At 41.3% G+C, this 25,709-nt stretch overlaps 1 protein-coding gene across 1 annotated transcript in view; it reads right to left on the bottom strand.

The window, feature by feature from the left end:
- The window catches only part of LOC138739980 (MAP7 domain-containing protein 2-like), a 66,184-nt gene that overhangs the window by 17,542 nt on the left and 22,933 nt on the right, over nucleotides 1-25,709 (bottom strand). The window contains exons 6-12 of the mRNA XM_069892436.1: nucleotides 25,039-25,157; nucleotides 14,183-14,292; nucleotides 10,472-10,719; nucleotides 6,109-6,247; nucleotides 4,450-4,630; nucleotides 2,784-2,888; nucleotides 2,624-2,677 (exon numbers count right to left, since the gene is read on the bottom strand). Of these exons, the coding sequence (XP_069748537.1) occupies nucleotides 2,624-2,677; nucleotides 2,784-2,888; nucleotides 4,450-4,630; nucleotides 6,109-6,247; nucleotides 10,472-10,719; nucleotides 14,183-14,292; nucleotides 25,039-25,157 (956 nt within the window). The remainder of the gene's footprint in view (nucleotides 1-2,623; nucleotides 2,678-2,783; nucleotides 2,889-4,449; nucleotides 4,631-6,108; nucleotides 6,248-10,471; nucleotides 10,720-14,182; nucleotides 14,293-25,038; nucleotides 25,158-25,709) is intronic.

Raw genomic sequence — 25,709 nt, forward strand, 5'->3', positions numbered from 1 at the left:
AACTGTCACCACTGCAGGTGAAAGCTTAGTAACCACTCATTGCGAAAGAAGACAAATTATTCCTGGAGCCAGCACATTGAGGCAGCCATGAAGAAGCCACACTAACACCTCTACTTCCTCAGGAGTTTAAGGAGATTTGGCATGCCATCAGATATTCTATCAAACTTCCACAGGTACATGGTGGTAGAAAGTATATTGACTGATTGCATTCCAGCTTGATTTGGCAATTCAAGTGCCCATGCAGAAGTCTGCAGAAGGTATTATCCAGGTCCATCGCAGCCTCTGATCTGCATCCATTGAAGACATCAGTGTGAGGTGTGGCATCAAGAAGGCAGCCAATATCATAAAGGACCCTTATCAACCTGGTAATAACCTCTTCTCACTGCGGCTTTTGGGTAGAAGGTACAGAAGTTTGAAAACCAGTACCTCCGAGTTTAAGAACAGTTTATTTCCAACAGCTATCAAACTCTTGAACCTCCTTTAGATATACTAATCAGAAACTCCTCCGTCAGCACAAAAAGACTATCTGCATTATTCCAAATCAATTTTTTTTTGCAGTTGGATTACTGTGAATATTTATTGTCTATTTTATGTATTTACTGTATCTTTTAATTAAATTCAATGTATTTATTATTAGTTTTATTTACAGGTTCCTGTTCAGCTGCAGCAAATAAGAATTTTGGTAATTGTACATCATACAATATATATCAAGTTCATCATCTGACTGTATTATGAAATATTATAAAATTATGAACTAAACCAGGAGACATACCTCCAGGAAGCTGATGTGCAATTCCCCAAAGAATAACTGCACATGTTCAATCAGAATAATCTGATTTGACGTCCAATTGAGTTGAATTGTTTATCGTGAAAAGCTTTGTTTTGCGTGCTATTCAGGTAAATCCTAGTCACATAAATAGTACAACCAGCATTGCAAGAATAACTACAAGTGCAGGGGACGGTATTAAAGAGAAAAGTATAGTTAAACAATTCATCTTATACCAACAGGAAGTCTTTTCAAGAAACTGTTAACAGCAGGAAAGAAACTGTCCTTGAACCTGGAGGTTCGTGGTTTCATGCATCTTCTGCCCAACAGGAAGAGGAAGAAGAGAGTGTGATCGGGGTGGGTCGGATCCTATAATATGTTGACAGTTTTCCTGAGTCAGTGAGAGGTGCAGAGTTGGTGAAGGGGTGGTCAGTTTTTGTGATGGCCCAAGTTGCGTTCACCATTCTCAGCAGTTTCTTGTATGGATTTTATGGATTGTAAATCAACACATCCTGACCAAAGCCAGACCACCATAATGGAGTAACTTACTTGCTGAAGTGATAAATGATGCTCTTGCCAGCTGTGCTCACAAATCAGAGAGAATTTTCGGTCATTGTGGATGAACTGTCAATGCTTTGGGAGCCTATGGCAGTGCTTGCCTGCACACTGTAACATCAGAGACTGAGTACTGATTGGTCATGCAGACTTCTAACTGGCCAGCCCCTTCACGGGGGAGTGGAGGGTGGGGTGGTTATTGAAGAATCAGGTACCTTAAATTCCAATGTGTGACTTTAGCTTCACCAGGTTGATTCCACAGATGAAGGGGTTAGCCTCTGAAGAGAAATTGAGGCCCTGGGACTGCACTTGCTGGAAACCAGAAGAATTAAAGTGGATCTTAGAAACATAAAATTCTGAAATTAAGTTTGAATTAAGATAGAGGGAGGGAAGTTGTTTCCACTGGTAGGTGAAAATAGAACTAGGGGATGTAGCCTCAAGATTTGAGGGAGAAGAGTTGGGATGGAAATGAGGAGGAACTGGTTTTCCATGAGAGTTCTGAATCTGCTGCATTCTCTGCCCATTGGAAGCAGTAGAGGCTGTCTCATTAAATGTGTTTAAGATACAGTGAGATTTTTGCATAGTAGAGAAATTAAGAGTAATGGTGAACACATAGGTGGAACAGAGTCCACAACCAGACCAGCCATGATCTGTTGAACGGCAGAGCTAACTCAATGGGATAGAAGGCCTACTCTTGCTCCTATTTCTTATGACCACCTGGTTACATCAAGGTTCCATGGTCTGCTATTTATCAGATATATGAGATATGTAGGATGAAGTATATTCTGCCTACATTGATTGCCAAACGTCTTGGCTTATGTCATTTGGATTCAAAGCAATTGCTGATAGAGCCCACATCAAGCAAGTTGCCTCAAAGCACCAGAGACCTATGTTTAACCATAACCTCAGGTGCTGTCTGTGTGGAGTTTGCACTCTCTCCCTGTGACTGCGAGGGTCACCCTCGCCGTGGTCATGTCTCCTCCCATGAACGTCCCAAAGAGTGCAGGTGGGTTAAATGGTTTCTGTGAATGGCCTCTAATGTCGAGTAATGGAAAAGAACTGATGGGGAGTTAAGGGAGTAAGAGATTGTTGCAGGGGTACAAGGAAATAATGTGAATTTTCCATAGATTCTAAAGGCTGAATGGCCTTCTGGATTGTTAAAAGATGAGCAAACAGCCCCATGACTTCCTCTTGCCCTGACTCAAGGAAAATAGCCAGTTGCAGTAATAAAACTATTCTCCAGAATGGTAAAACATTGAGGAAGAAGCTCAAAAGAAGATTGGGGTTTGTAGCTTCTATTACCTTGGTCTCCCCAACATCACTTCGTCTTGTTCTTTTCATAATCTCTTCTATTCTCTGCAAGAAGAAGAATATGTCCAGTCAAATAAAATATTTCTTCATTCTTCTCTTTGAACTCAACCTTTCTTATATTAGGAGATTGACCTCATCCCTCTCCACTAACCTTCTTTCTCTCCATCCTCTCCTGTTCAATCTGCTGAATGGCCTGTTCCCGCATTTGCCGCTGCCGTTCAGCTTCCTCTCGAGCCTTGTTTTCAGCTTCTTCCCTCTGAAGACAGAGAAATACAGGAGGCAAAAGTCTTCCATTACACCGATCTGCATCCTGGCCTAATAAATAACGCAAGTGTCATGAAGAAAAAAATAATCTGAAGAAAACGTTCCAATTCTTGCCGCCAGAAATCAATCCAAGATCTCAACACAGTGAAGTATGTTATTAATCTTAGCAGTGATGGGCTTTGTTAATATGACCAGCAGCTAGCCTGGAGGTCTACCTGATGGGAACGAAAGCTTGATTCCTGACCCTGCACCTTTGGTGGTACTCGATAATATTTCACCAGATCTCAAAAATCTCTTCATTGTTATTACAGCAGAGACGAAATAGTGCAGTTCAAATGATCACCAGAATTTAGAACATTAAATTTTTGAAGTTATGTGGCTTGTGTTTAAGAAAGATATAAAGTAACTTAATGTACTTATTTAAAATAATAAGAGGGGTTTGGAATCTAAGCTTTTACAGAATGAAATCAAAATAATTTTACACATTAAGGTCCGTGGAGTTCTGTAGAAGTTGCACAAGAACAAAGAGTTCCACAGACAGGAAGACCATGAAAAATGGTGGGAAATTGGAGCTGGTAAGGACATCAGTCATGGATTAAGTACTGGAGAAAGTCTGAATTGCTAACTCCCTCACCTCCAGGGAAGACAGTGGTACAGATAGCACACCAATAATCCAAAGGCCTGGGCCAAAGATCACCACAGACCGGAGTTTAAGTCCCACCATGGCCATTGACTAATTTAAAGTAATTTGGTAGTCGAAATTGTCCATGGCAACCTTGAATACCATCCAACTAGACTGTTGTGAAAACACTTCAACAACACCCTTCAGCGTGGAATTCTGCTGACCTCACCCAGTCTGGCCCACCTGGGACTCCAGACTCAAAGAAACGAATGACTTGATCAAACTGCTGGAGAAATCAGCATGTCAAGACCCTGACAGTAGAAAGGGAAGATAAGCAGTCTAAAGGGGAGAGTTGAGCCGAATCAGTGGGAGAAAAACAATGGTCCACATTTCAGGGTGAGACCCTTCATCAAGATGAAGAATGCAGAGGGGAGATAATCATATAATGAGGATAGGGTGAAAGGGGGACAATAGGGGAAGGGAGAAGCAGGGATCAAGATCTTGGAGGTACATTGGATGTGAAGAAATGAGCCTTCCACCATGTTGGCCACCTCTGTACTCTGTCTGCGATGGCTACATTGGTTACCACTTTTTCATTGCCTAACATGGCTTAAATTCCATTTCATAATGTTATGACTGGCTTTGAGTTTCCATTCTTTGGATCATGATCCCTTTAACGCAACCATCTCACTGTACATTTTACTTAGCTTGTACAAGACTGAGCTCCAATAATAACTGCACCAGGATTGATGTATCTCTCTGTCCATTCTCATTCATGGTCAGACGCAAGAATAATAGAAGTGAAGAGGTTAAACTTAGTCATACACCTTGGACACAGGCCCTTGGGCCTAATGTTCACGTCACCCAAATTGTTCCACCTGCACCAATCCCACCTATCTAATGCAAAAGTGGAATTCAGCCCATCACTCACCTGCTGTTCTAGTTGGGCCAGGAGTTCCTTCTCTTGCTGCTCCTTTAGGATTCTCTCTTCCTCTACTCTCCTCTGATGTTCCAGTTCCTGCTGTCTTCGCTCTTCCTCAAGCTTGCGCAGCTCTTCCTCATGCCGCGCCTTCTCTTCGGCCTCTTTTCTCTGCAACTCTTCTTTCATTTTCCTTTAACAAGCACCAGACAGACTCAAACTTTGCCCATCCCCTGGCATTGGCTGAAACCCACGTACCCATCACCCCTGAGCCTGTGGGTTCAGGATGGCTAAGGAAAGTGCTCCCCAGTTCATTCACCTCACCCTCACCTCCCCTGACCCCTCCACTCATTTCCACCACTGGATGAGTAGAACTATCTTCCAACTATATAGGACAAGACATAAGCTACTTCCTTTAGTCCCATCCACAGACTTTGTTATTTGTTAACATTGATGGAGTCATAGTTTTACAGGACAGAAGCAAGCCTTTCAGCCCATCCATGCCGACCAAGTTGACTACCAAACTTTTACCAGTTTGTGATGTTTTTTTAAACACTACATTAGTACCACTTCCTCTGGCAGCTCATTCCACATGTCCACCACCCTCTGTGTGAAGAAGATGCCCCTCAGGTCCCCTTAAACCTTTTCCCTTCTCACCTTAACTCAATATCTGTTTTAGATCCCTCATCTTGGGAAGAAGACCATGACCATCAACCTTACTTATGTTCCTCGTGATTTCATAAACCACTAAAATGGAGAAACATCCCAGTTACTCATAACTCAAGCCTGCTGGTCCCAGTAACATCCTTTGTGAGTCTTTTCTGCATCCTTTTATTGGGTTGTGTTTGGGATGTGTGTATGGCTTACAGAGAGCTGACCACCTCATCCCTGAGAGACCAGCTGTTGATGGTGAAACACAGGACTGTCCAGGTAGAGAATTCCAGGACTTTGAACCAAGGACAATCAAGAACCAGAGACCTATTTCCACATCATCATGGGGAATGTTTCAGTAAGGAGTTTGCTGGTGGTGGTTTCCATACACCTGCAGGACTAGAATATAAGAGAAAGGATGTAATGCTGAGACCTTATGAGGTGTTAGTCAAACGACATTTGGAGTATTGCCTGCAATTTTAGGCCCTATTTCTAAGAAAGGAAGTGTTGGTGTTGGAGATGGTTCACAGGGGAGGTTTATGATAATAATCCCAAGGATGAGAGGGTTACTGTGTAAGGAACCTTTAATGGTTGTGGACCTGTACTGACTGGAATTTAAAAAGTTGGAAGGAGAATGTTATTGAAACTTACTGAATATTGAAGGGGCTGTTGAATAGAAGTTGAGAAAATGTTTCCAGTAGAGGAGAGTGCACAACCAGTGGGCACAGCCTCAGCATAGAAGAATATCATTTTAGAACAGAAATGAGGGGAGATTTCTTCAGCTAGAGGGTGCTGACAATAGAATTTGCTGCCACAGAGGAGGCCAAGTCATTGGATAGATTTAAAGTGGTGGTTTAAGGGTCGTTAAGGTGAAAGGTTTTAGACAGAAGGCAAGAGAATGGATGGAGGATAAATACATCAGCCATGATTTGAATGACGGTGCAGATTTGATGGGTCAAATGCTCAATTCTGCTCCAACGTCTTATGGTCCCAGGAAGTGACTGAAGACTCGCTCACTACCTTTCTGCTTCCTCCTGCTCCCGTCGTTCCTGCTCCTCTATCTCCTTCTGGAGACGTGCAAGCCTTCGTCTTTCTGCCAGAAGCTTCGCTGCTTCCTCTGGATTAGTTGTTCCCGCCATGATCTTGGTGCTGGAAGCATCTGAAAGAGGAAACGCAAGTCAGTCAGACCCACGTCAATGCCAAAGACAACCCAGAGCAGAGTGCTGACATCCAAATCGAACAAAATTAAAACCAAGTGCAGAGCCACAGGTGAGGGTTTGCTTCAAGCGTGGATGAATGTCAGTGATACTCAGAGAACAAAATGTTGTACAGGTTGAAACTGAAGTCCAAGTTTCTAAACATTCTGAACATCAGGCGTTATCCAATCAGAGATGAGAACATCTAATATAAGTGTACACAAACATCCCTGGAGTGTACAAGGCTAACCACCACCCCACTCACCTCCCCCACCCCCAACGAGTCAAAGCAGTTTGCAGAGAGATCAGAACTTGGCTGGGGAAGCCACAGCGGAGCTGCAGGACTACTTTGGAACCATGGACTGAAGCAGATTCAAGGAGCTGCCACTCTCAACAACCACATCAGATTTCAGATTTATTGTCAGAATACATCACATACAACCTTGAGATTCTTTTTTCAGTGGAAGAGGCAGAATTACCACTTATTGGTTGTGAAAACAACTGTACACAACGTACACATGTAAACAAATAAAGAACTGTAAACAGATAACAAATGTGAACATCAGTGAGTATACATGGACAATGAGCAGCTACATAGGCAAATGTATAGAGGATGTCATGGTGACCAAACACCACGCAGCCAGGGCGAACCAGAAACCATAGCTATATGTGGAGATCCGTGCACTGCTCAAAGTTCGGGAAGCTGTTTTCAGGTCAGGTGATAAGATGGTACTCAGAATAGCAATAGCTAAACTCATTTGGGCAATTAGCAAGATAAAGCAGCGGTACATAGAGAAGATCCACAGTCAATTGTGCCACGTGGGCAACACGAGGCACATGTAGCAAGGTATTGAAACCATAACTGGCAGGTCAGTGATAACGATGCCTCCTTTCCTGACAGGCTGAATACCTTCTACACATGGTTCGATGTGGAAAACAACAGACTGCCAAAGAAAGCCCCAGCCCTTAGTGAGGAACAGGCATCCTGAATAGCCGGAGCTGGAGTGAGGAGGATCCTATCCAGGGTAAACCTACACAAAGCAGCAGGACCGGATAAAGTATCTAGTCGGGTGCTGAGGGACTGTGCAGAGCAGCTGACTGAGGTCCCAACAGACATCTTCAATAACTCACTCCAAAGATATTCAAGACAGGCACCATCACCCTGGTGCCCAAGAGAGCAAAAGCAGCTAGAATAAATGACTACCATCCAGTGCTTTGAAGCAACTGGTAATGGAGCGCACCAAAGTGAACCTACAAGTGACAACGTACCCATTTCAGTTTGCCTATTGGTCACACAGATCCACAAATGTTGCAATAGCCCTGACCCTCCACTGAGAGAAAGCTGCCTCACTAGCTAGACTGTTGTTCATTAAATACAGCTTGGCATTCAACACAATCATAACTCAAGAGGCTGGTGGATAAATTCCTCGCTAGGATTCAGTACTCCTCTCTGCAACTGGATCCTGGACTTCTTGATGGAAAGACCACAATCTGTCCGGATTGGCAGCAAAACCTCAAGCCCCATCCCCATGAGCACTGCCGGATCTCAGGGCTGCGTTATCAGCCCGCTACTATTCTCACTGCTAACTCCTGATTGTATTGCCAGGTTCAGCTCCAACAGAATCATCAAGTTTGCAGATGACAGAGCAACAATCTGACCCTCAATATGGACAAGACAAGAGATGATTGTGGACTTCATCTGGTCAAAGGACTGCTCCCCACTATATATCAATGGCTTCATCATAGATAGAGAGGGGGACCACAAAGTTCCTTGGCATCCATTTAAAATGACACATCCTGGACACACACCTCCCCATAGGTCTGGACGGTGCAGCAGCGCTTACACTTTCCAAGGAGGCTGAAGAGGGCAAGGCTACCAGCCACCATACTAACAATGTTCTACAGGAGCTCGATAGAGAGTGTCCTGGCTGGCTGCATCACAGTATGGTATGGTAGCCATCAGATCAGAGGTCAGTACAGAGGGTGATTAAAACTGCTGAGAAAATCACTTGGGTCTCCCTTCCCTCTATCAATGATATCTACAGGGAATGGTGATCAAAGAGGGCTCAGAGAATCATTGGAGACCCTTACAATCCAGCCCTCAGTATCTTTGAGACACTACCTTCAAGGAAGGACAGGAGCATTAAAAACCAGGACTGCCAAGTCGGGAAACAGCTTATTCCTGCAGGTGGTGAGACTGTTGAACAACCCTACATACCGTAACTTATTTTATATATATTTATTTTGGATCACTATGTGTAGATGTTTTTGTTTCAGGTGTACTGTGTGTCTGTACTATGGTCTGGAGATAAGCAGTTTTGGCAGGTTGTATATGTAGTCAAATGACAATAAACTGGAATTGGAACTTGAACACCTGAAGAGAGAGGAAATGGAGGGTTAATGTTTCCAATCAAAGGACACAAAAACCTACAGCAGACCTCTAATCGGTTTATAAAATATGGCCTGGGAAGTGGGGGAAAAAAGTGCTAAAAGAGTCAGAGCCTGGTGACAAAAGAAATCAATGAAGGTAGAGCACTGGATGTGGTGTATATGGAGTTTTGTAAAATGTTTAACAAGGTCCCCCATGATAGGCTCATCCAGAAAGCCATGGAAATATAGCTGCATGAATATGAAATGGGCTTGACCACAGATGGCAAAGGATGATAGTAGTTAGAGCGCATTCTGCCTGGTGGTTGGTGGCGTTCTGGGACCCTTGTTCTTTGTGATCTTTATAAATGATTTGGACGAAGAACTAGAGGGGGGAATCAGTAGGCTTTCATGAAGGTTTGAGATGTCATTGATTGCATCAGGGCAGAGCTGGGCAGAGAAGTAGCAGATGGAGTTCAAACTGAAAAAGTGTAATGTGATACAATTTGGAAGATTGAACTTGAAGCTGGATTGCAAGGTTAATGGCAGGATTCTTAGCAGTGTAGAGGAACAGAAAGATTTTGGGGTTCAAGCCAACAGATCCCTCAAAGTTGCTTTGGAAGTTGATAGGATAGTTAAGAAGGCCTATGATGTGCTGGCCCCCATTGGTTGGGCCATTAAATTAAGAACTACGAGGTAATGATGCAGCTCTATAAAACTCTGATTAGTTATCTACTGTGTTAAGTTCTGGTCACCGCATTACAGGAAGGATGTAGAAGATTTTGAAAGGAAGCAGAGGAAATTTACCAGGATGTTGTCTGAATTGGAGAACAAGTCTCATGAAGCAAGGTTGATCAAACGAGGGCTTTTCTCTTTGGAGTGACAGAGGTTGAGAGGTAACTTAATAGAGCTGCTTAAGATCCTGAAAGGCATAGATAAGGTGCACAGCCAGCACTTTTCCCCAGGGAAGCAATGACCAATACCAGAGGACATTTGTTAAGGTGAATGGAGGAAAGTTAGGGGAGACATCAGAGTAAGTTTTTCTTTTACATAGAGAGTGGTGGGTACCTGAAATACCCTGCAGGGGGCAGGTGGTGGAGGCTGATACAATAAACACATTTAAAAGACTTCAATAGGCACATGGATCTAAGAAAGATGGAGGTTTGTCAGCTGTGAGGGAGTGAAGTGGTGGATTGATGTGGAGCAGGTTTATATATGTAGGCACACTGTGGGCCAAAGACCCCCTACTGTGCTGTAATGATTGATTTTATTCCCTTTCCCATTCTGTTCTTGGCTTTGCTTAGCTTAATTGGTGATGCAGCGGGAAGAGGCACTGCCTCACAGTTCCAGAGACCCCTGGTTCAATCCTGACCTTGGGTGTTTGTACATTTTCTTTGTAATCTCCGTGGGACATAACTGACGGCATAGCTGTGACATCTGGGAACAACCTCTCAGGCTTCCTTTAACTTTGCTTTCAGGTGCCAAGTTTCTCTCTTCCTCTCTCTTCTTCTTTAAGCTGCGAGAGGTTTTTGGTCATGTGCCCTAATATATCTCAACTTGAGTATTTGTTACTATTTCTGTGAGGGGCCTTGGGAATTTTCCACCACATTTGTTTCCCATTGGTGTTAAATTAAACACCAGAACATGTTCTAGTTGGTTAAAGTTCATTGCAATCGTGCTATCCTTTTAAAGTCCATACTCCTTCATAGCAGCTGACAAAATACTACGAGCTTACGTCCCTTACAGGTGTTGTGGGTGCCTGTCCTCATTTCTTTTCCTTTGGTCTGATGGTGTTTGGGGCACATTGTTGTGGTGCTCACCTTCACCCCCAGCTGTCTTCTTCCTGTCGTGTTCCTTCGCTGGACTTGTTGCACATGGAGAGTCACTCTCAGCCTCCTCCGACTTCTGCCGAGCTACCTCCCCCTTCTCTCGGATCTTTTTCCCACTCTCCGAAATGTTGTTGGAAGATGGCCGTCTTCTCATGGGAGAAGACTTCCCACTGGACGTTGGAGAATGGGGGAATTCTTTGGAAGAGCTGGGAGACTGAGTCCGAACCTTTGAACTGGTCCTGCAGAAAACAAAAGTTGCTTCGCAATATTAAATCTTTACACACTCCTAATACATGTGACATACTGGATCCCATTCTTGAGTTGCATCAGATTCAGTTAACACTCTTGGGATGAGAAGCCTGAGGAAATTCAGCAACTTCTACGGGTGCATCATCGAGAGTATTCTGTCAAAGTGCAGCACTGCGTGGGAAGGTAACGGATTCACCCAGGATCACAAGAAACTGCAGAGGACTGTGAATGTGGAGCTCAAACCATCATAAACACACAACTTCCCCTCTATAGCCTCCACCTATTCTCCTCACTTCCTGAGAAGACTTAAGTGGGCAAGGCTACCTGCTGCCTTTATGTCAACCTTCTAGAGGAGCTCTATCAAGAGCGTCCTGGCTGTCTGTATCATAGTGTGGTAAGGTTACTGTAGAGAGAAATAGATCGGAGGACAATCCACAGGGCCATAAGAGTGGCAAAGAGGATCACCAGAGTCTCTCTCTCTCCACCCAACCCCCCCCCCCCCCCACCCCATCCCATCGAAGTGATCTACAGGGATCACCCATGAGCCCAATTAACCTTCCAGCCCCACACATTTTTGGAACACAGGAGGAAACGAGAGCCCATGCGGATGTGGGGAGAATGAATGTACAAACTCCTTACAAATAGCAGGGGATTCGAACCTGGGTGGCTGATGCCACAATTGCCTTGCACTAACCACTAAACTAACCATGCTACTTTTGTGCATTGATATACATCTCAGTAAAATAATCTAGCATCTTAAAATTCAGAGCTGCAATTTTAACTTGTATATTCACAACTTGTAGATGTCAGGTGGTCACAGCTTCACTTGTGAGTTGACCAATCTCAGGGGCTCCACTACAGCACACCATGGGAGCACCTCGAGGAATTGTTGCTAATGGTCGACCTGACATCCCCCTACCATCACAACACTTGCAGTGAAGCTGCACCCTCCAACCCTACCAGATGAGGTTCACCAGGATGTTGTTGGGACTTGAGGGGTTGAGTCATAGGGAGAGGTTGAATAGGTTGGGTCTTTATTTCCTGGAGTGAAGGGCACTGAGGGGTGATTTTATAGAGATTTATAAAATCATGAGGGGCATCGATAAATGTAATGCTCACTGTTTTTTTCCCCTAGGCTAGATGATTCTCGAACTAGAGGGCATAGGTTTAAAGTGAGAGGGGAGAGATTAAAGTAGGACCCAAGGGAACCACCTTTTCTCTCAGAGGGTACTTCATATCTGCATTGAGGTTCCAGAAGAAGCTACAGAAGTAGGTGCAGTTATAATTTTCAAAAGACATTTTCACTGATTTATGGGAAGAAAAGGCTTCTCAACCTTTTGTTCTATGGCCCCCTTGGGATTCTGCTCAGAGTTTATGGCTACCTTCCCTGTGAAGCAGACAAGTTTAGTTGGTTTCTTCCGTAATTTTATCCTAACGACTACATAAAATACATTTAAAATATTTTATAATTTCTGTCCTTGCCCCCATCCCACCCCCCTATTAAATGTGCTGTGATCCCCATTGAGAATGGCTGCTTTAGAAAGATATAGAAAGATATAAGCAAATGGGACTAGTTTAGAGTGTCAACTTATTCACCTTGGATAAGTTGGGTCGAAATAAATCTAACCCTAAGGTCTCTTTCCTACTCTAGGACTTGTATGACAGTAAACTCTTATTTTCTGTTCACCTTTAAGAATAAAGATACAGAGTGAAGCGAAGGGAAATGCTGCTTAAAATACATGGTGATGACATTTTATCCCAATACAAACTTCCTAGACAAGAAAGCCTACATCTGAGAGCACTGATGTTCACAACTGAAAGTGGGTTGACAAGTACATCTCGATAATCAGTTCACCTGCTTGGTGTCTCAGCCTATGTGGTGAAGATAATTATTTATCTATAATATCAAATCTAATATATTATCCATTACAGATTATTCCAAGACAATTATATTTAAATTTACTGCACTCTAAACCTCAATTTTTTTCAACAGTACTTTTAGATTAAGCTGTGAGTGATTAAGATGAGATGTTATTTAAGCAAGCCCCAGGTTTGCTTCTTGGCAGTTCACAAATTGGAAGGCAGAAAGGACAGGAGGAGGAGGTGGGATCTACGGATGCACAATATCGCTGAAAGGATTCCCTTAGATAGGTGTGTTGAATTATTTTGGTCTCTTGGTGTGCCTCCACAGGGGAGAGGAAATATCTTTGTATATTTTGTGCACATGGTAATAATTGAAATCTTGATCTATGACTGGCCTCGGTATTTAAGCTATTCAGTGGAGATATAGCCAATGTTCCCGCTTCTGATATTCCTCGCTAGAAATGTTGCAGAGCCTTTTATAGCCAAATAATCCATGGATGCACATCATAACAGGTCAGGCAAGAAGGATAAAGTACAATTGAATAGACATGGATTGATACACCAGGATTTTTAACACTGTGGTTTCAGATCAGCGTACATTGCGGATGTGAATGCATTATAGAATTACGTACCAAACTACATACTGCATTCAAAGGGACGTGAGAGAGGTTAACATTTCTCATTCCTTTGTCTGAACTGGTCTCCTCTCAAAGCTTTTGTTCCATTTTCTCTCTCTCTCTCTCTATCTCCCTCTGCCACTGTTAATTTGTCATCTAGATTACCCTAGTATCCCCACACCAATGCCGGCCTCACCTTTGGTCTAACAATTGCCCTCCCTGACTTTGCAACCAAACTAACTTGTTTTCTCTCCTTCCCAAGCCGATGTTGACTCATATTTTTCTCCTCTCTCTTCAAATGCTGCCTTATCTGCTTAAATGTTATCATCACTTCAACAGGGCAATGGACCTAAATCTCATCACATGGGGCTCCATGATGTATTGACACTGGGCTTCCTTTAACCCTGCTGTGATTGATGGCAGCACAGCAAGAGGAGCTGCTACTTTGCTTTGGAGACTTCAGTTTGATTCTGACCTTGGAAGCTGTCTGTACGGAGTTTGTACATTCTCCCTGTGACATTTTTCTCCCATCCAGTTTCCTTCCACTTCCCAAAGACGTGGGTTAATGGGCTGCTGTAAATTGCCAGCAGTAGATGAGGGGTAAATCCCAGGGGGTAGTTGATGAGAACATGGTGAGAATAAAATAGGATTAGTGTAAAATGAGTGGCATAGACTCAGTGGGCCAAAAGGCCTGTCTCCGTGCCGTGTCACTGGTTCTCGTCTCCACATATAACATTACTGCAAGGCGGTCATACCCAGCTCAGAGTTACACGGTGAGGCAGTTGCCACAGCAGATGGGATACGGTCAGGTCATCACCACAAAGGATTCAGGAAATGGAGGGCTTGTCTCTGTTCTCTGCGAATTGCTGGAGACAGATTCCAGCCCATTCAGGCCCTGACTCTGGAGTAAGTGGACAGAGGTTTAAGAAGTTACCACTGAGCTAAACCACACTTGGATTCTGATCCAACTTACTTCATTGCAGGTGAAGATGACCTCTTGGACATGTTCGCTGGAGACTGGGATCTTCTGAATGTAGACGTCACACTAGATGAGTGTTTCTTTTCTTTTTTCACTTTCTCAGTCTGAAAGAAATAATTTTTACCTCACTCCAAAATTTTATGAAATTTCATCATACAAAAGCATCAAATAAATGCAAATGCTGAGAATTCTCGCCAGTTTGGATGTGTATGGGTGGGGGTGGGGGGGGGGGGGCTTCAACCATCTTAAAAAAGGTAATCAAACATAACTCTTTATTTCATCAAATGTTCATTGTTTCATAAACCCAGCTTCTCTCTGACACAGCTTCTCGCACATTGGGTATTCTAAATATTTTCTGCTCCTCTTTTATAAAATAAAAGTTTAATATGTGCACAGAACAATCTGTTATAAAAAGTCCCAAACTCAAAGGCAGTGTTTAAATCTTGGTTCCAACATCAGGTCACTGTCAAAGACCTTTCTTCCCAACCAGATCCAGAAGCCGCTTTGAATCTGGGGCAGAATCTGCCCAAGATTATTACTTCCTGCAGGAACAGTTTTGCCATTATCAGTCCACTGGTTTGGACCCCAGGAGAACAAGGAGAGGAGACACAGCGCTCCTCCGCAGGGTTCTACCGCCCAATCTAACTACTGATGGCTCCGTATAGTCTTTAAACAGCGAGTTAAAGGAGCCAATTGCAATTTGTTTCATAATCTTGCAACTGCAGCGTCTGGGCCCAAGATGGTGGAGTCTGTAAGGGGAACTAGGGCATTGGAAATTTCATGTAACATTACACCTTTAAAGGGATCTTGAAATTCTTGTGGGTTAACTTTGGAACTGTGTTCAGTTGCGGTAATGCAAGGAGAGTTAAAGTATAAAGCAACAGTGACCTATGGATTTGCCACATCCCTTGTAGGAAAGTCATAGTGTCAAACAGCATGGAATAGGCCTTTCGGTCCAACTCATCCATGCCGACCAAATTGGCATTCTTTGCTCCTCCCATTTGACCTATATCCTTCCTGTTCATATGTCTCCAAATGTCTTTTAAGGTTGAAGTTGTACCCTCCAGCATAGTTTCCTCTGGCAGCTCGTACCAGAGTCAAAGTACTTACATCAATTAGACTGTTAAAGCATGCCATGCCATAGGACATGCTCCACTATCCCAGGTGGTTGGGGGACAGAGGGGGGGGAGGAAATCTCCACAGTTTAGCCTGGCTGCCAACAACCTGACTTCCAGACAAGATGCAGTGATCAGAACCAGCATCCTAACTCATTTTTGTTCCCCACTAGAAGGGGGCAGTTAATGCAGCAGAGTTTTGGAAGGGTTAATGTTCTGGTTATCACCTTCCAAAATCCATTCTGGAATTGTTTCTATGGTTGGAGAGCAGCACATGTGACTCCATTATTGAAGAAAAGAGGGAGGGGAAAAAAACGGGAAACTGTAGAACTGTTAACCTGACATCAGTGGTCGGGAAAAAATGGAATCTACAGTGAAAGGTTAATAAAAAATAAACTTGAGAAGTGAGATTGAGTAGAATCAGTGCGGAATTGTGTCTGACTATTCTACTGGAGTTCTTTGAACTCAGTGACTAGTAGAATAGATAAAGGGGAAATCAGTGAATGTTTTGGTTTCATGATGTCTCACACAGAAAGGTAACAGAGCTAGAGCACATGGAATTGGGTGTAAAGTACTGACAGATTAAGCAGGCGAGGGATTTATTCCTTGAGGCACAGGAGGAAGAAGTGTACAAAATTATGAGGGGAATAGATTGGTTGAATGCACACTCTTTTGCCTAGAGAACCAGTGGACATAGGTTTAAGGGGCAGGGAAAGAGATTTTACAGGAACCCAAGAAGTAACCTTTTACACACAGAGGGTATATGAAACAAGCTGCTGGATGATATAGTTGAGGCAGGTACTATTGCAATGTTTAAGAAACATTTGGACGGATTCATTGATAGGATGTGCTTAGAGGGATATGGGCCAAATTCAAACAGGTGGCACTATTGTGGATGGGATATTTTGGTACGCAGGGGCAGGTTAGGCCAAAAGAATGTTCCCATGCTGTAGGTTTTTAAGTAGAGAATCGATGAGTTGGAGATCAGAGGACAGGTTTGTAGATGAAAGTCAACCCCTGCGCAGAATGGCACCTACATCCATCACCTCGGCAATGGTATTTTTAATGGAAGCAAAGGAAATATTTCTCAGCCTTCTGTGAGTCGGCATCATTGCAACAATGTCTGCAATGAATCTTGGAAGGATTGGATTGAGTGAACATGGAGAAGATGTTTCCAGTAGTGGGAGAGACCAGGCCTCTTAGGAAGAAGGAAGAGCATGGGCTGGCAGGTGATAAGTAAATACAGGTGGGAGGGAGACAGGGGGAACTGAGAAGCTAGGAGATGATAGGAGGAAGAGGCAGAGGGCTGAGGAAGATGCACTCTAACAGGAGGAAGGAAGGGAAGGGGAGCTGGAGGAAGGGTGGGTAATGGGCAAGTAAAGGATGAGGGGAAAGAGAAGGAAAGGGGAGGAAGAATAGGGTCAGAGGGATCAGGAGATGCAAGGGGTGAGAAAACAAGGGGGGAGATTACTGGAAACCTGAAACATTAATGTTTTTTAGACTGCAATGTCAAGAAAAATTGCTGAAAAAATTAACATAATTACTGCCCGTGTGGTCATTCACACAGGGTGCCTTTTTAGACTGCAAGTACCTGAGTGCAACAGTCCCGAGGGTTGAACGTGCAGTAGAATGAATGACCAACAACTAATTTTTCTTTTTTTTAAAATTTTTTATTTTTCACACCATAAATCACATTAGCCATGATACACACTTTTTCCTTTTCACACATATACAGTGACAACCCACCCCCCCCACCCCCCCCCCCCATCCATTTAAGGTATACAATCTAGGATACATTAAACCAGTCAGACAATGTTGTCACTCAACAAAAATACACCAGAAATTCTACTGAGTCCATTCTTTTCTTTCCTTCTCCTTCCATCAACTTAGGTAATGATTGTCCCCGGTAGGTTTTCGCTATTGTATTTAATGTAAGGCTCCCATATTTGTTCGAATATTTAAATATTATTTCTTAAACTATATGTTATTTTTTCTAATGGAATACATTTATTCATTTCTATATACCATTGTTGTATTTTCAAATTATCTTCCAATTTCCAGTTGACATAATACATTTTTTTGCTACGGCTAGAGCTATCTTAACAAATTTTTTTTGTGCATCCTCTAAATCAATTCCAAATTCTTTGTTTTTTATGTTACTTAGGAGAAAGATCTCTGGATTCTTTGGTATATTGTTTTCTGTTATTTTATTTAATATCTGATTGAGATCTTCCCAAAATTTTTCTACTTTTTCACATGTCCAGATTGCATGAATTGTTGTTCCCATTTCTTTTTTACATCGAAAACATCTATCAGATACTGTTGGGTCCCATTTATTTAACTTTTGAGGTGTAATGTATAGTCTGTGTATCCAGTTATATTGTATCATACGTAGCCTTGTATTTATTGTATTTCTCATCGTTCCAGAACATAATTTCTCCCATGTTTCCTTTTTTATCTTTATATTTAAATCTTGTTCCCATTTTTGTTTAGTTTTACCATTTGTTTCCTCATTCTCCTTTTCTTGCAGTTTAATATGCATATTTGTTATAAATCTTTTGATTATCATTGTATCTGTAATCACATATTCAAGGTTACTTGCCTCTGGCAAACTCAAACTGCTTCCTAATTTATCCTTCAAGTAGGATCTCAATTGGTAATATGCCAGCGCTGTATCTTGAGTTATATTGTACTTATCTTTCATTTGTTCAAAGGATAAGAATCTATTTCCTGAAAAACAATTTTCTATTCTTTTAATCCCTTTTTTTTCCCATTCTCTAAAGGAAAGGTTATCTATTGTAAAAGGGAGTAACTTGTTTTGCGTCAATATTAGTTTTGGTAATTGATAATTTGTTTTATTTCTTTCTACATGAATCTTCTTCCAAATATTGAGTAGATGATGTAATACTGGAGAACTTCTATGTTGTACCAATTTTTCATCCCATTTATATAATATGTGTTCAGGTATCTTTTCCCCTATTTTATCTAATTCTAATCTCGTCCAGTCTGGCTTTTACCTTGTTTGATAAAAATCTGATAGGTATCTTAATTGTGCGGCTCTATAATAATTTTTAAAGTTTGGCAGTTGTAAGCCTCCTTGTTTATACCATTCTGTTAATTTATCTAGTGCTATCCTCGGTTTCCCCCCTCTCCATAAAAATTTCCTTATTATTTTCTTTAACTCCTTGAAGAATTTTTCTGTCAGTTGTATTGGCAATGCCTGAAATAAGTATAATATCCTTGGAAAAATGTTCATTTTAATACAGTTTATCCTTCCTATTAGTGTTAGTGGTAAATCTTTCCAATGCTCTAAATTGTCCTGTAATTTTTTCATTAGTGGATAATAATTGAGTTTATATAGTTGGCCGAGATTTTTGTTTATTTGTACACCTAGGTATCTTATTGCTTCCATTTGCCATCTAAATGGAAATTCCTTCTTAAATTTTGAGAAATCCACATTATTCATAGGCATTGGTTCACTTTTATTTACGTTTATCTTGTAACCCGACACTTCTCCATATTCCTTCAATTTCTTATATAATTCTTTTATTGATAGTTCTGGTTCTGTTAAGTACACTATAACATCATCCGCAAATAGACTGATTTTATATTCCTTGTCTTTTATTTTTATTCCTTTTATATTATTATCTATTCTTATCAATTCTGCTAGTGGTTCTATAGCTAACGCAAACAATAAAGGTGATAGTGGGCATCCCTGCTGTGTTGACCTGCTTAAGTTAAATTGCTTTGATACATGTCCATTTACTGTCACTTTCGCTAACGGTCCCTTATATAATGCTTTAATCCAATTAATATACTTCTCCGGTAAACTGAATTTTTGCAATACTTTGAACAAATAATTCCATTCTACTCTGTCAAAGGCCTTCTCTGCGTCTAAAGCAACTTCTACTGTAGGTGCTTTATTTCCTTCTACTGCATGAATTAAGTTAATAAATTTATAAATATTGTCTGTTGTGCGTCTTTTTTTGATAAATCCAGTTTGGTCTAAATTTACCATTTTCGGTACATGCTCTGCTAATCTGTTTGCTAATAGTTTAGCTATTATCTTATAATCTGTGTTAAGTAAAGATATTGGTCTATATGACGCTGGTGAGAGTGGATCTTTCCCTTGCTTTAGTATTACTGTAATTATTGCTGTTTTACATGAATCTGGTAAGCTTAGTGTTTCATCAATCTGGTTGATTACATCCAGGAGGGGCAGAATTAATAAGTCTTTAAATGTTTTGTAGAATTCTATTGGGAATCCATCCTCTCCTGGTGTCTTATTATTTGGTAATTTTTTTTATTATCTCTTGTATTTCTACTATTCCAAATGGCTCTGTTAATTTATTTTGTTCAATTTTAGTCAGAAATTCATCTATTTTCCCTTCTTTCCCTTCGTTTTCAGTTCGGTATAATTGTTCATAGAATTCTCTAAAGTTTTCCTTAATTTCTTTTGGATTATATGTAATTTGTTTGTCTTTTTTCCTTGATGCCAATACCATTTTCTTAGCTTGTTCTGTCTTAAGCTGCCATGCTAGGATTTTGTGCGTTTTTTCACCCAGTTCATAATATTTCTGTTTTGTCTTCATTATATTCTTCTCCACCTTATATGTTTGTAGTGTTTCATATTTTATTTTTTTATCTGCCAATTCTCTTCTTTTAGTTGTATCTTCCTTCATTGCTAATTTTTTTTCTATATTTACTATTTCCCTTTCCAACTGCTCTGTTTCCTGATTATAGTCCTTCTTCATCTTGGTTACATAACTTATTATTTGCCCTCTAATGAATGCTTTCATTGCATCCCATAGTATAAACTTATCTTCCACTGATTCCGTATTTATTTCAAAATACATTTTTATTTGATTTTCAATAAATTCTCTAAAATCCTGCCTTTTAAGTAACATGGGGTTTAATCTCCATCTATACATTCTTGGAGGGATGTCCTCTAGCTTTACTGTCAATATTAAGGGTGAATGGTCCGATAGTATTCTAGCTTTATATTCTGTTTTTCTTACTACATCTTGCATACTAGCTGATAACAAAAATAGGTCTATTCTTGAGTATGTTTTATGTCTAGCCGAGTAATATGAATATTCCTTTTCTTTTGGGTGTTGTTTCCTCCATATATCCAAAAGTTGCATTTCTTCCATTGATTTAATTATAAATTTGGTTACTTTGTTCTTTCTGTTAATTTTTTTCCCAGTTTTATCCATATTTGAATCCAAATTCAGGTTGAAATCCCCTCCTATTAATATGTTCCCTTGCGTATTTGCTACCTTCAAAAAGATATCTTGCATAAACTTTTGATCTTCTTCGTTAGGTGAATATACATTGAGTAGATTCCAAAACTCCGAATATATCTGACATTTTATCATTACATATCTCCCTGCTGGGTCTATTATTTCCTCTTCTATTTAAAATGGCACATTTTTACTAATTAATATAGCTACTCCTCTTGCTTTTGAATTATACGATGCTGCTGTTACATGTCCTACCCAATCTCTCTTTAATTTCTTGTGCTCCAATTCAGTTAAGTGTGTTTCTTGCACAAATGCTATATCAATTTTTTTCTTTTTTCAGTAAATTTAGCAGTTTCTTCCTTTTAATTTGGTTATGTATTCCATTAATATTTAAAATCATATAGTTCAACGTAGCCATTTTATACTTTGTTTATCTTCCCTTTCCGTTTTTCCATCATTACCTTTCCTCCTTTTCCATTTCTGTTTTCTTATTTTAAACCCTTTATAAGACAACATTCCTAAAACATCAAACATTTTCCTTCTTCTTTAGCCCCAATCTCCCCTTCCCCTCCTGAGTTGTCCTTTATCCCTTGTCGGACAACCACATCTCCCCTCTCCATTTGGATTTGCGAATTCACTCGCAAGCGTCAGCTGATTTTGCAGTGACCGCAACTCCTCCCCACCCAGCCCCCCCCAGAAAAGATTTCACTTTTCATATGTAACAAAGGTCACTCTTTTAGTTCCCTCATTATTCCCTCTATTCCATTTCCTTCCCTTATTAATTCTTGTCTATACTATCTATATTTTCCTCTAAATACGGATACATTCACGTATGCACATTATACATATACACACATATACCTCTTTACCCACATACATATAAATCGTGGTCATTTTTACTCTCATTACACGTCTTCTTCCCTCAGTCTATTTTGTAATTGTTCTGCAAATTTTTGTGCTTCTTCTGGATCCGAGAATAGTCTGTTTTGTTGTCCTGGAATAAATATTTTCAATACCGCTGGATGCTTTAGTATAAATTTATACCCTTTCTTCCATAAAATCGCCTTTGCTGTATTGAACTCCTTTCTCTTCTTCAGGAGTTCAAAACTTATATCTGGATAAATGAAGATTTTTTGCCCTTTGTACTCCAGTGGCTTGTTGCCCTCTCTTACTTTTTCCATTGTCTTCTCCAGTACCTTTTCTCTTGTAGTATATCTTAGGAATTTTACTAAAATAGATCTTGGTTTTTGTTGTGGTTGTGGTTTAAAGGCCAATGCTCTATGTGCCCTTTCTATTTCCATTTCTTGCTGTAGTTCTGGACATCCTAGGATCCTAGGGATCCAATCTTTTATAAACTCTCTCATATTCTTGCCTTCTTCATCTTCCTTAAGGCCCACTATCTTTATGTTATTTCTTCTGTTATAATTTTCCATTATATCTATTTTCTGAGCTAACAGTTCTTGTGTCTCTATAACTTTTTTATTAGATTCCTCTAATTTCTTTTTTAAGTCCTCTACCTCCATTTCTACTGCTGCTTCCCGCTCTTCCATCTTGTCCATTTTCTTTCCCATTTCTGTTTAGGTCATATCTATTTTATTCATTTTCTCTTCTGTGTTGTTTATTCTTCTTCTTAAATCATTAAATTCCTGCATTTGCCATTCTTTAAATGACTCCATGTATTCTTTAATAAGAGAAAGTATATCCTTTATCTTGCCTTTCCCTTCTTCTTCTATTTCACTGTACTCTTCCTCTTCCTCTTCTTCTTCCTCTGGGTTGGCCATCTGTTGTTTCTTTGTTGCCCTTTTCTTCTCTTCTTTCTTGTTTTCATTGTCTTCTGTGTTCTCCTCTTGCTGCAGGGGTTCTGCAGCTGTCGTTGCCGGCTGTGGAGATCGACTCCCCAGCTGGTCACCCCTCCCGTCGGTGTGTTTTTTTTCATGCGCGGTTGCGCACTTTTACTCGGCTCAGCGAGCCATTTTTGTAGTCCACTTTCTACCGACCTGAGGGAGTGGGTTTCTCTCTCCACCGCGGGCCTCTTCGAACAGGTAAGGCCTTCTCCTTCTTCCTCCGTTGTCTTCTCTTCCTCTCTTCTTACCGTTGATTTCGATTTTTCTTTTTTTGTCGCCATCTTCTTTCCACCTTTATACTCACTTTTCTTTAATTTTTATTTCTGTGCCTTTGTGTTTTCCTTTGTTTTTTCCGACTTTTCTGGAGAGGGCTGGAGTTCACCGTCCGGCCACTACTCCATCACGTGACTCCCCCAACAACTAATTTTTCTGGTACAATTTACACTGCAGGCTTCCTCCAAAAAGTTGTAGGAGCCCTGCACATTCCTTTTTAGACTGCCCGTGTAGTGGCTAAATTCCTTGATTGTGTCGTTACATGCCTGCAGTCTAAAAACCCCAACTCACTCTGTTTCTCCCTCTACAGATGCTGCCTGACCTGCCAAGTGTTTCCAGCATTTGCTGTTTTAATTCTGCAGAATAAAAATGTGCATTTATATAACACCCACACTGGGAACTTGGAAGCACTCTAAAGTACTTTGGACTATGCAGCCATTTTGCAGTGGAAACCACTCCTTCCAACACAAACAGCCTTGTGATCTATTAATGTTAGTACAGGGCCAAATACCGATCAGACACCAGGGAAGATACCCATTCACCTTCAAATTGGGTCTGAATGTTATCTTTGATTGAGCAGTGCTGGTCATATTGAAACAAGAATCAGGATCCACTGAAGGAAGCACAACCAAATTAATTGTTGGACATTACCAATCAATTACTGGGCTCCAGCATGCATTTGATCCAAACATTGGCTTACCCCCCAATGGGACACATCTCCTGCTCTAACACCAGCACATACTCTAATTTGAACACATCTTGGCTTGAACACATCTCACGACTTCCAGCACTTGAGTCAAACACCTCTTCCCCACATATTGCCTCTATGCTTCCACTGGGGGACACTTTGTGGAGCCCCACAGCGAAGTGTGAGCTTGTACAGGCTTAGGAAAAAAGTGCAGGGTTAAATCAGGAGCCAGAGCAGAAGCCCCCCCTGTCAAATGGAAGGAGCAGAGTGTGGAGGTGGGTGGGGGAGGGTTGTGGGTGCTGGTGGAGGGGAGGGGAGGGGAAGGGGTTGCTATCAACTAAAAATATGCCAAAATGGGGCACAGGGGGGCTGCTGTCAGATGCGTGGGACCTACCTGTGCCGACAGACATGGCCAGGGGCAAGTGAAGAGTCGCTAGTGTGTGTCAATCTAGACTCTATTGATGCTGGACACACACTAGTGATGTGGCCGAGGGCAGGGGTAACAGCGTGCAATGGCTGTGAGCGTGGTGGGGGGCACAATATCTCATTGGGGGTCCATGCCCGTGAATGCCCCCTTGGTGCCAACCCTGGCCTGACACCTGGTCAGGGTTCACCCTCTTGAAGGACATCGTGATGTTGGCCTCAGAGACAGATAACACAAGGTCACCAGTTTCTTCAGGGATTCTTATTGGTACCGTTGAGTTCTCCTTTTCAAAGTGAGCCAAAAAGCGAGCACACGTTAATGAAAGACTCAGGCCCAGAACATAGGTTATATATCTTTATCTTTGCCCTATAAAGAATGCTGCATGACTTGCTGTGTTTCTCCAGCATTTTTGTGTAAACTATATGCTAATCATTTTTAGCCAATAGTAATTCTCTTTTAATGTAGCAACATTTTTACTGTGATAAACATTTAAAACATTTTAACTGTATTAAAAAAAAACCAGGTCGTAAATGTCTGTGAAGAATACTGGATATTCCCAATGGCTGCAGTTTTATTGAAGGTATTAAGCCTGAAAGCAGGGCAACCCTTGAACTGAGGAACCCCCTCCCCCATGTTGAGGACCTCCTTCCCCGTACCAACGATCCCCCCCCCCCCCCCATACCAATGACACTCTCCCACGTCAAGGCAACTTGTGGTGGAATCAACTATAGACTATAGACTGTCCACAAGACTGAGGTGTTGATGGTGAGGAATAAGGATGTCTATTGATAAGACACACTTCAATCACAACTTCGGTAAAGACTGAAATTAAATGGAGTTAAGGAGGTATGTTCCTTAATGCAATATGAGTATTCTGAAACAACAGAGAGAGATGTCCCACATGAAGTGAGCTGGATTAAAGGCAATGCGATTTCCCCATGTAATTCTAGATCCAGGCCTGGACTGGATAATACCATGTATCCAATTAAAAATAAGTGCTGAGTTTTAAAGATTGAAAACAATTTACAGATTATTAGTCTAATCTGAATTCAATACAAGTGTCGCTCTATTCAATTTGTATTTTTGGGACAGTTGTTTCATTGGAAACACTAATATTGGGGAAGTCTGCCATTGAAGCAACCCAAACTCACCATACTAGTTCAATAAGAAAAAACACATGAAAAGCTGAAATCCTGGTATTTTGACATTACACCAACACTAATTATTCTTGTACACAGTTAACATTCTAAGCCTTTCCACTACCTGTTGAGCTTCTGACACTGGGCTCCCTTTGGTTTCTCCTGGTGAGCTGGAAGTGGCTGCTGCACTTTCTCTGTCTCCACTTGGACTTGTAAGTTTGGAAGGGGTCTTGAGGGGACTACCTGAGACCAGATAGACATAGAATTCCAAGTTAATGCTTCAGACTGCAGAGAAAACAAATACATAGAAGAAATGGAATAAAAGGTAGGCACAGTTAGTGCCTGTGACCCAAGTACACATCTGTTGTTGTTCTGGAAGGAGTTTGTACATTCTCCCTGTGACCACATGGGTTTCTTCCGGGTGCTCTGGTCTCCTCCTAAGTTCCAAAGACATACTGGGTTAGTAGGTTAATTGAACACATGGATGTATTTGGGCATCGCTGGGTTGTGGGCCAGAAAGGCTGTATCTCAAAATAGATTTAAAAAAAAATAAAGATGAAGATTCACAATTGAATATGAATACTTGATGACCTAGATGAGGGAAATTACCTTCCTTTATAGCAGTGTCTATCAAATGTGTGATCTTTTGATGCTCTTAATTAATCTGATTAGCCCATGCACTGTCCCAGCATCCCATAAGAAGGTGCAGAGGTGTTGAAGTTGTTGCAGCGACAGGAACAGAGAGAGTGCATGATTCAGCTAAGGATGATGGGCTCTTTGGAAATGCCAATACTG

This window comes from Narcine bancroftii, chromosome 7 (genome assembly GCF_036971445.1).
Source record: "Narcine bancroftii isolate sNarBan1 chromosome 7, sNarBan1.hap1, whole genome shotgun sequence".
Classification (NCBI taxonomy): Eukaryota; Metazoa; Chordata; class Chondrichthyes; order Torpediniformes; family Narcinidae; genus Narcine; species Narcine bancroftii.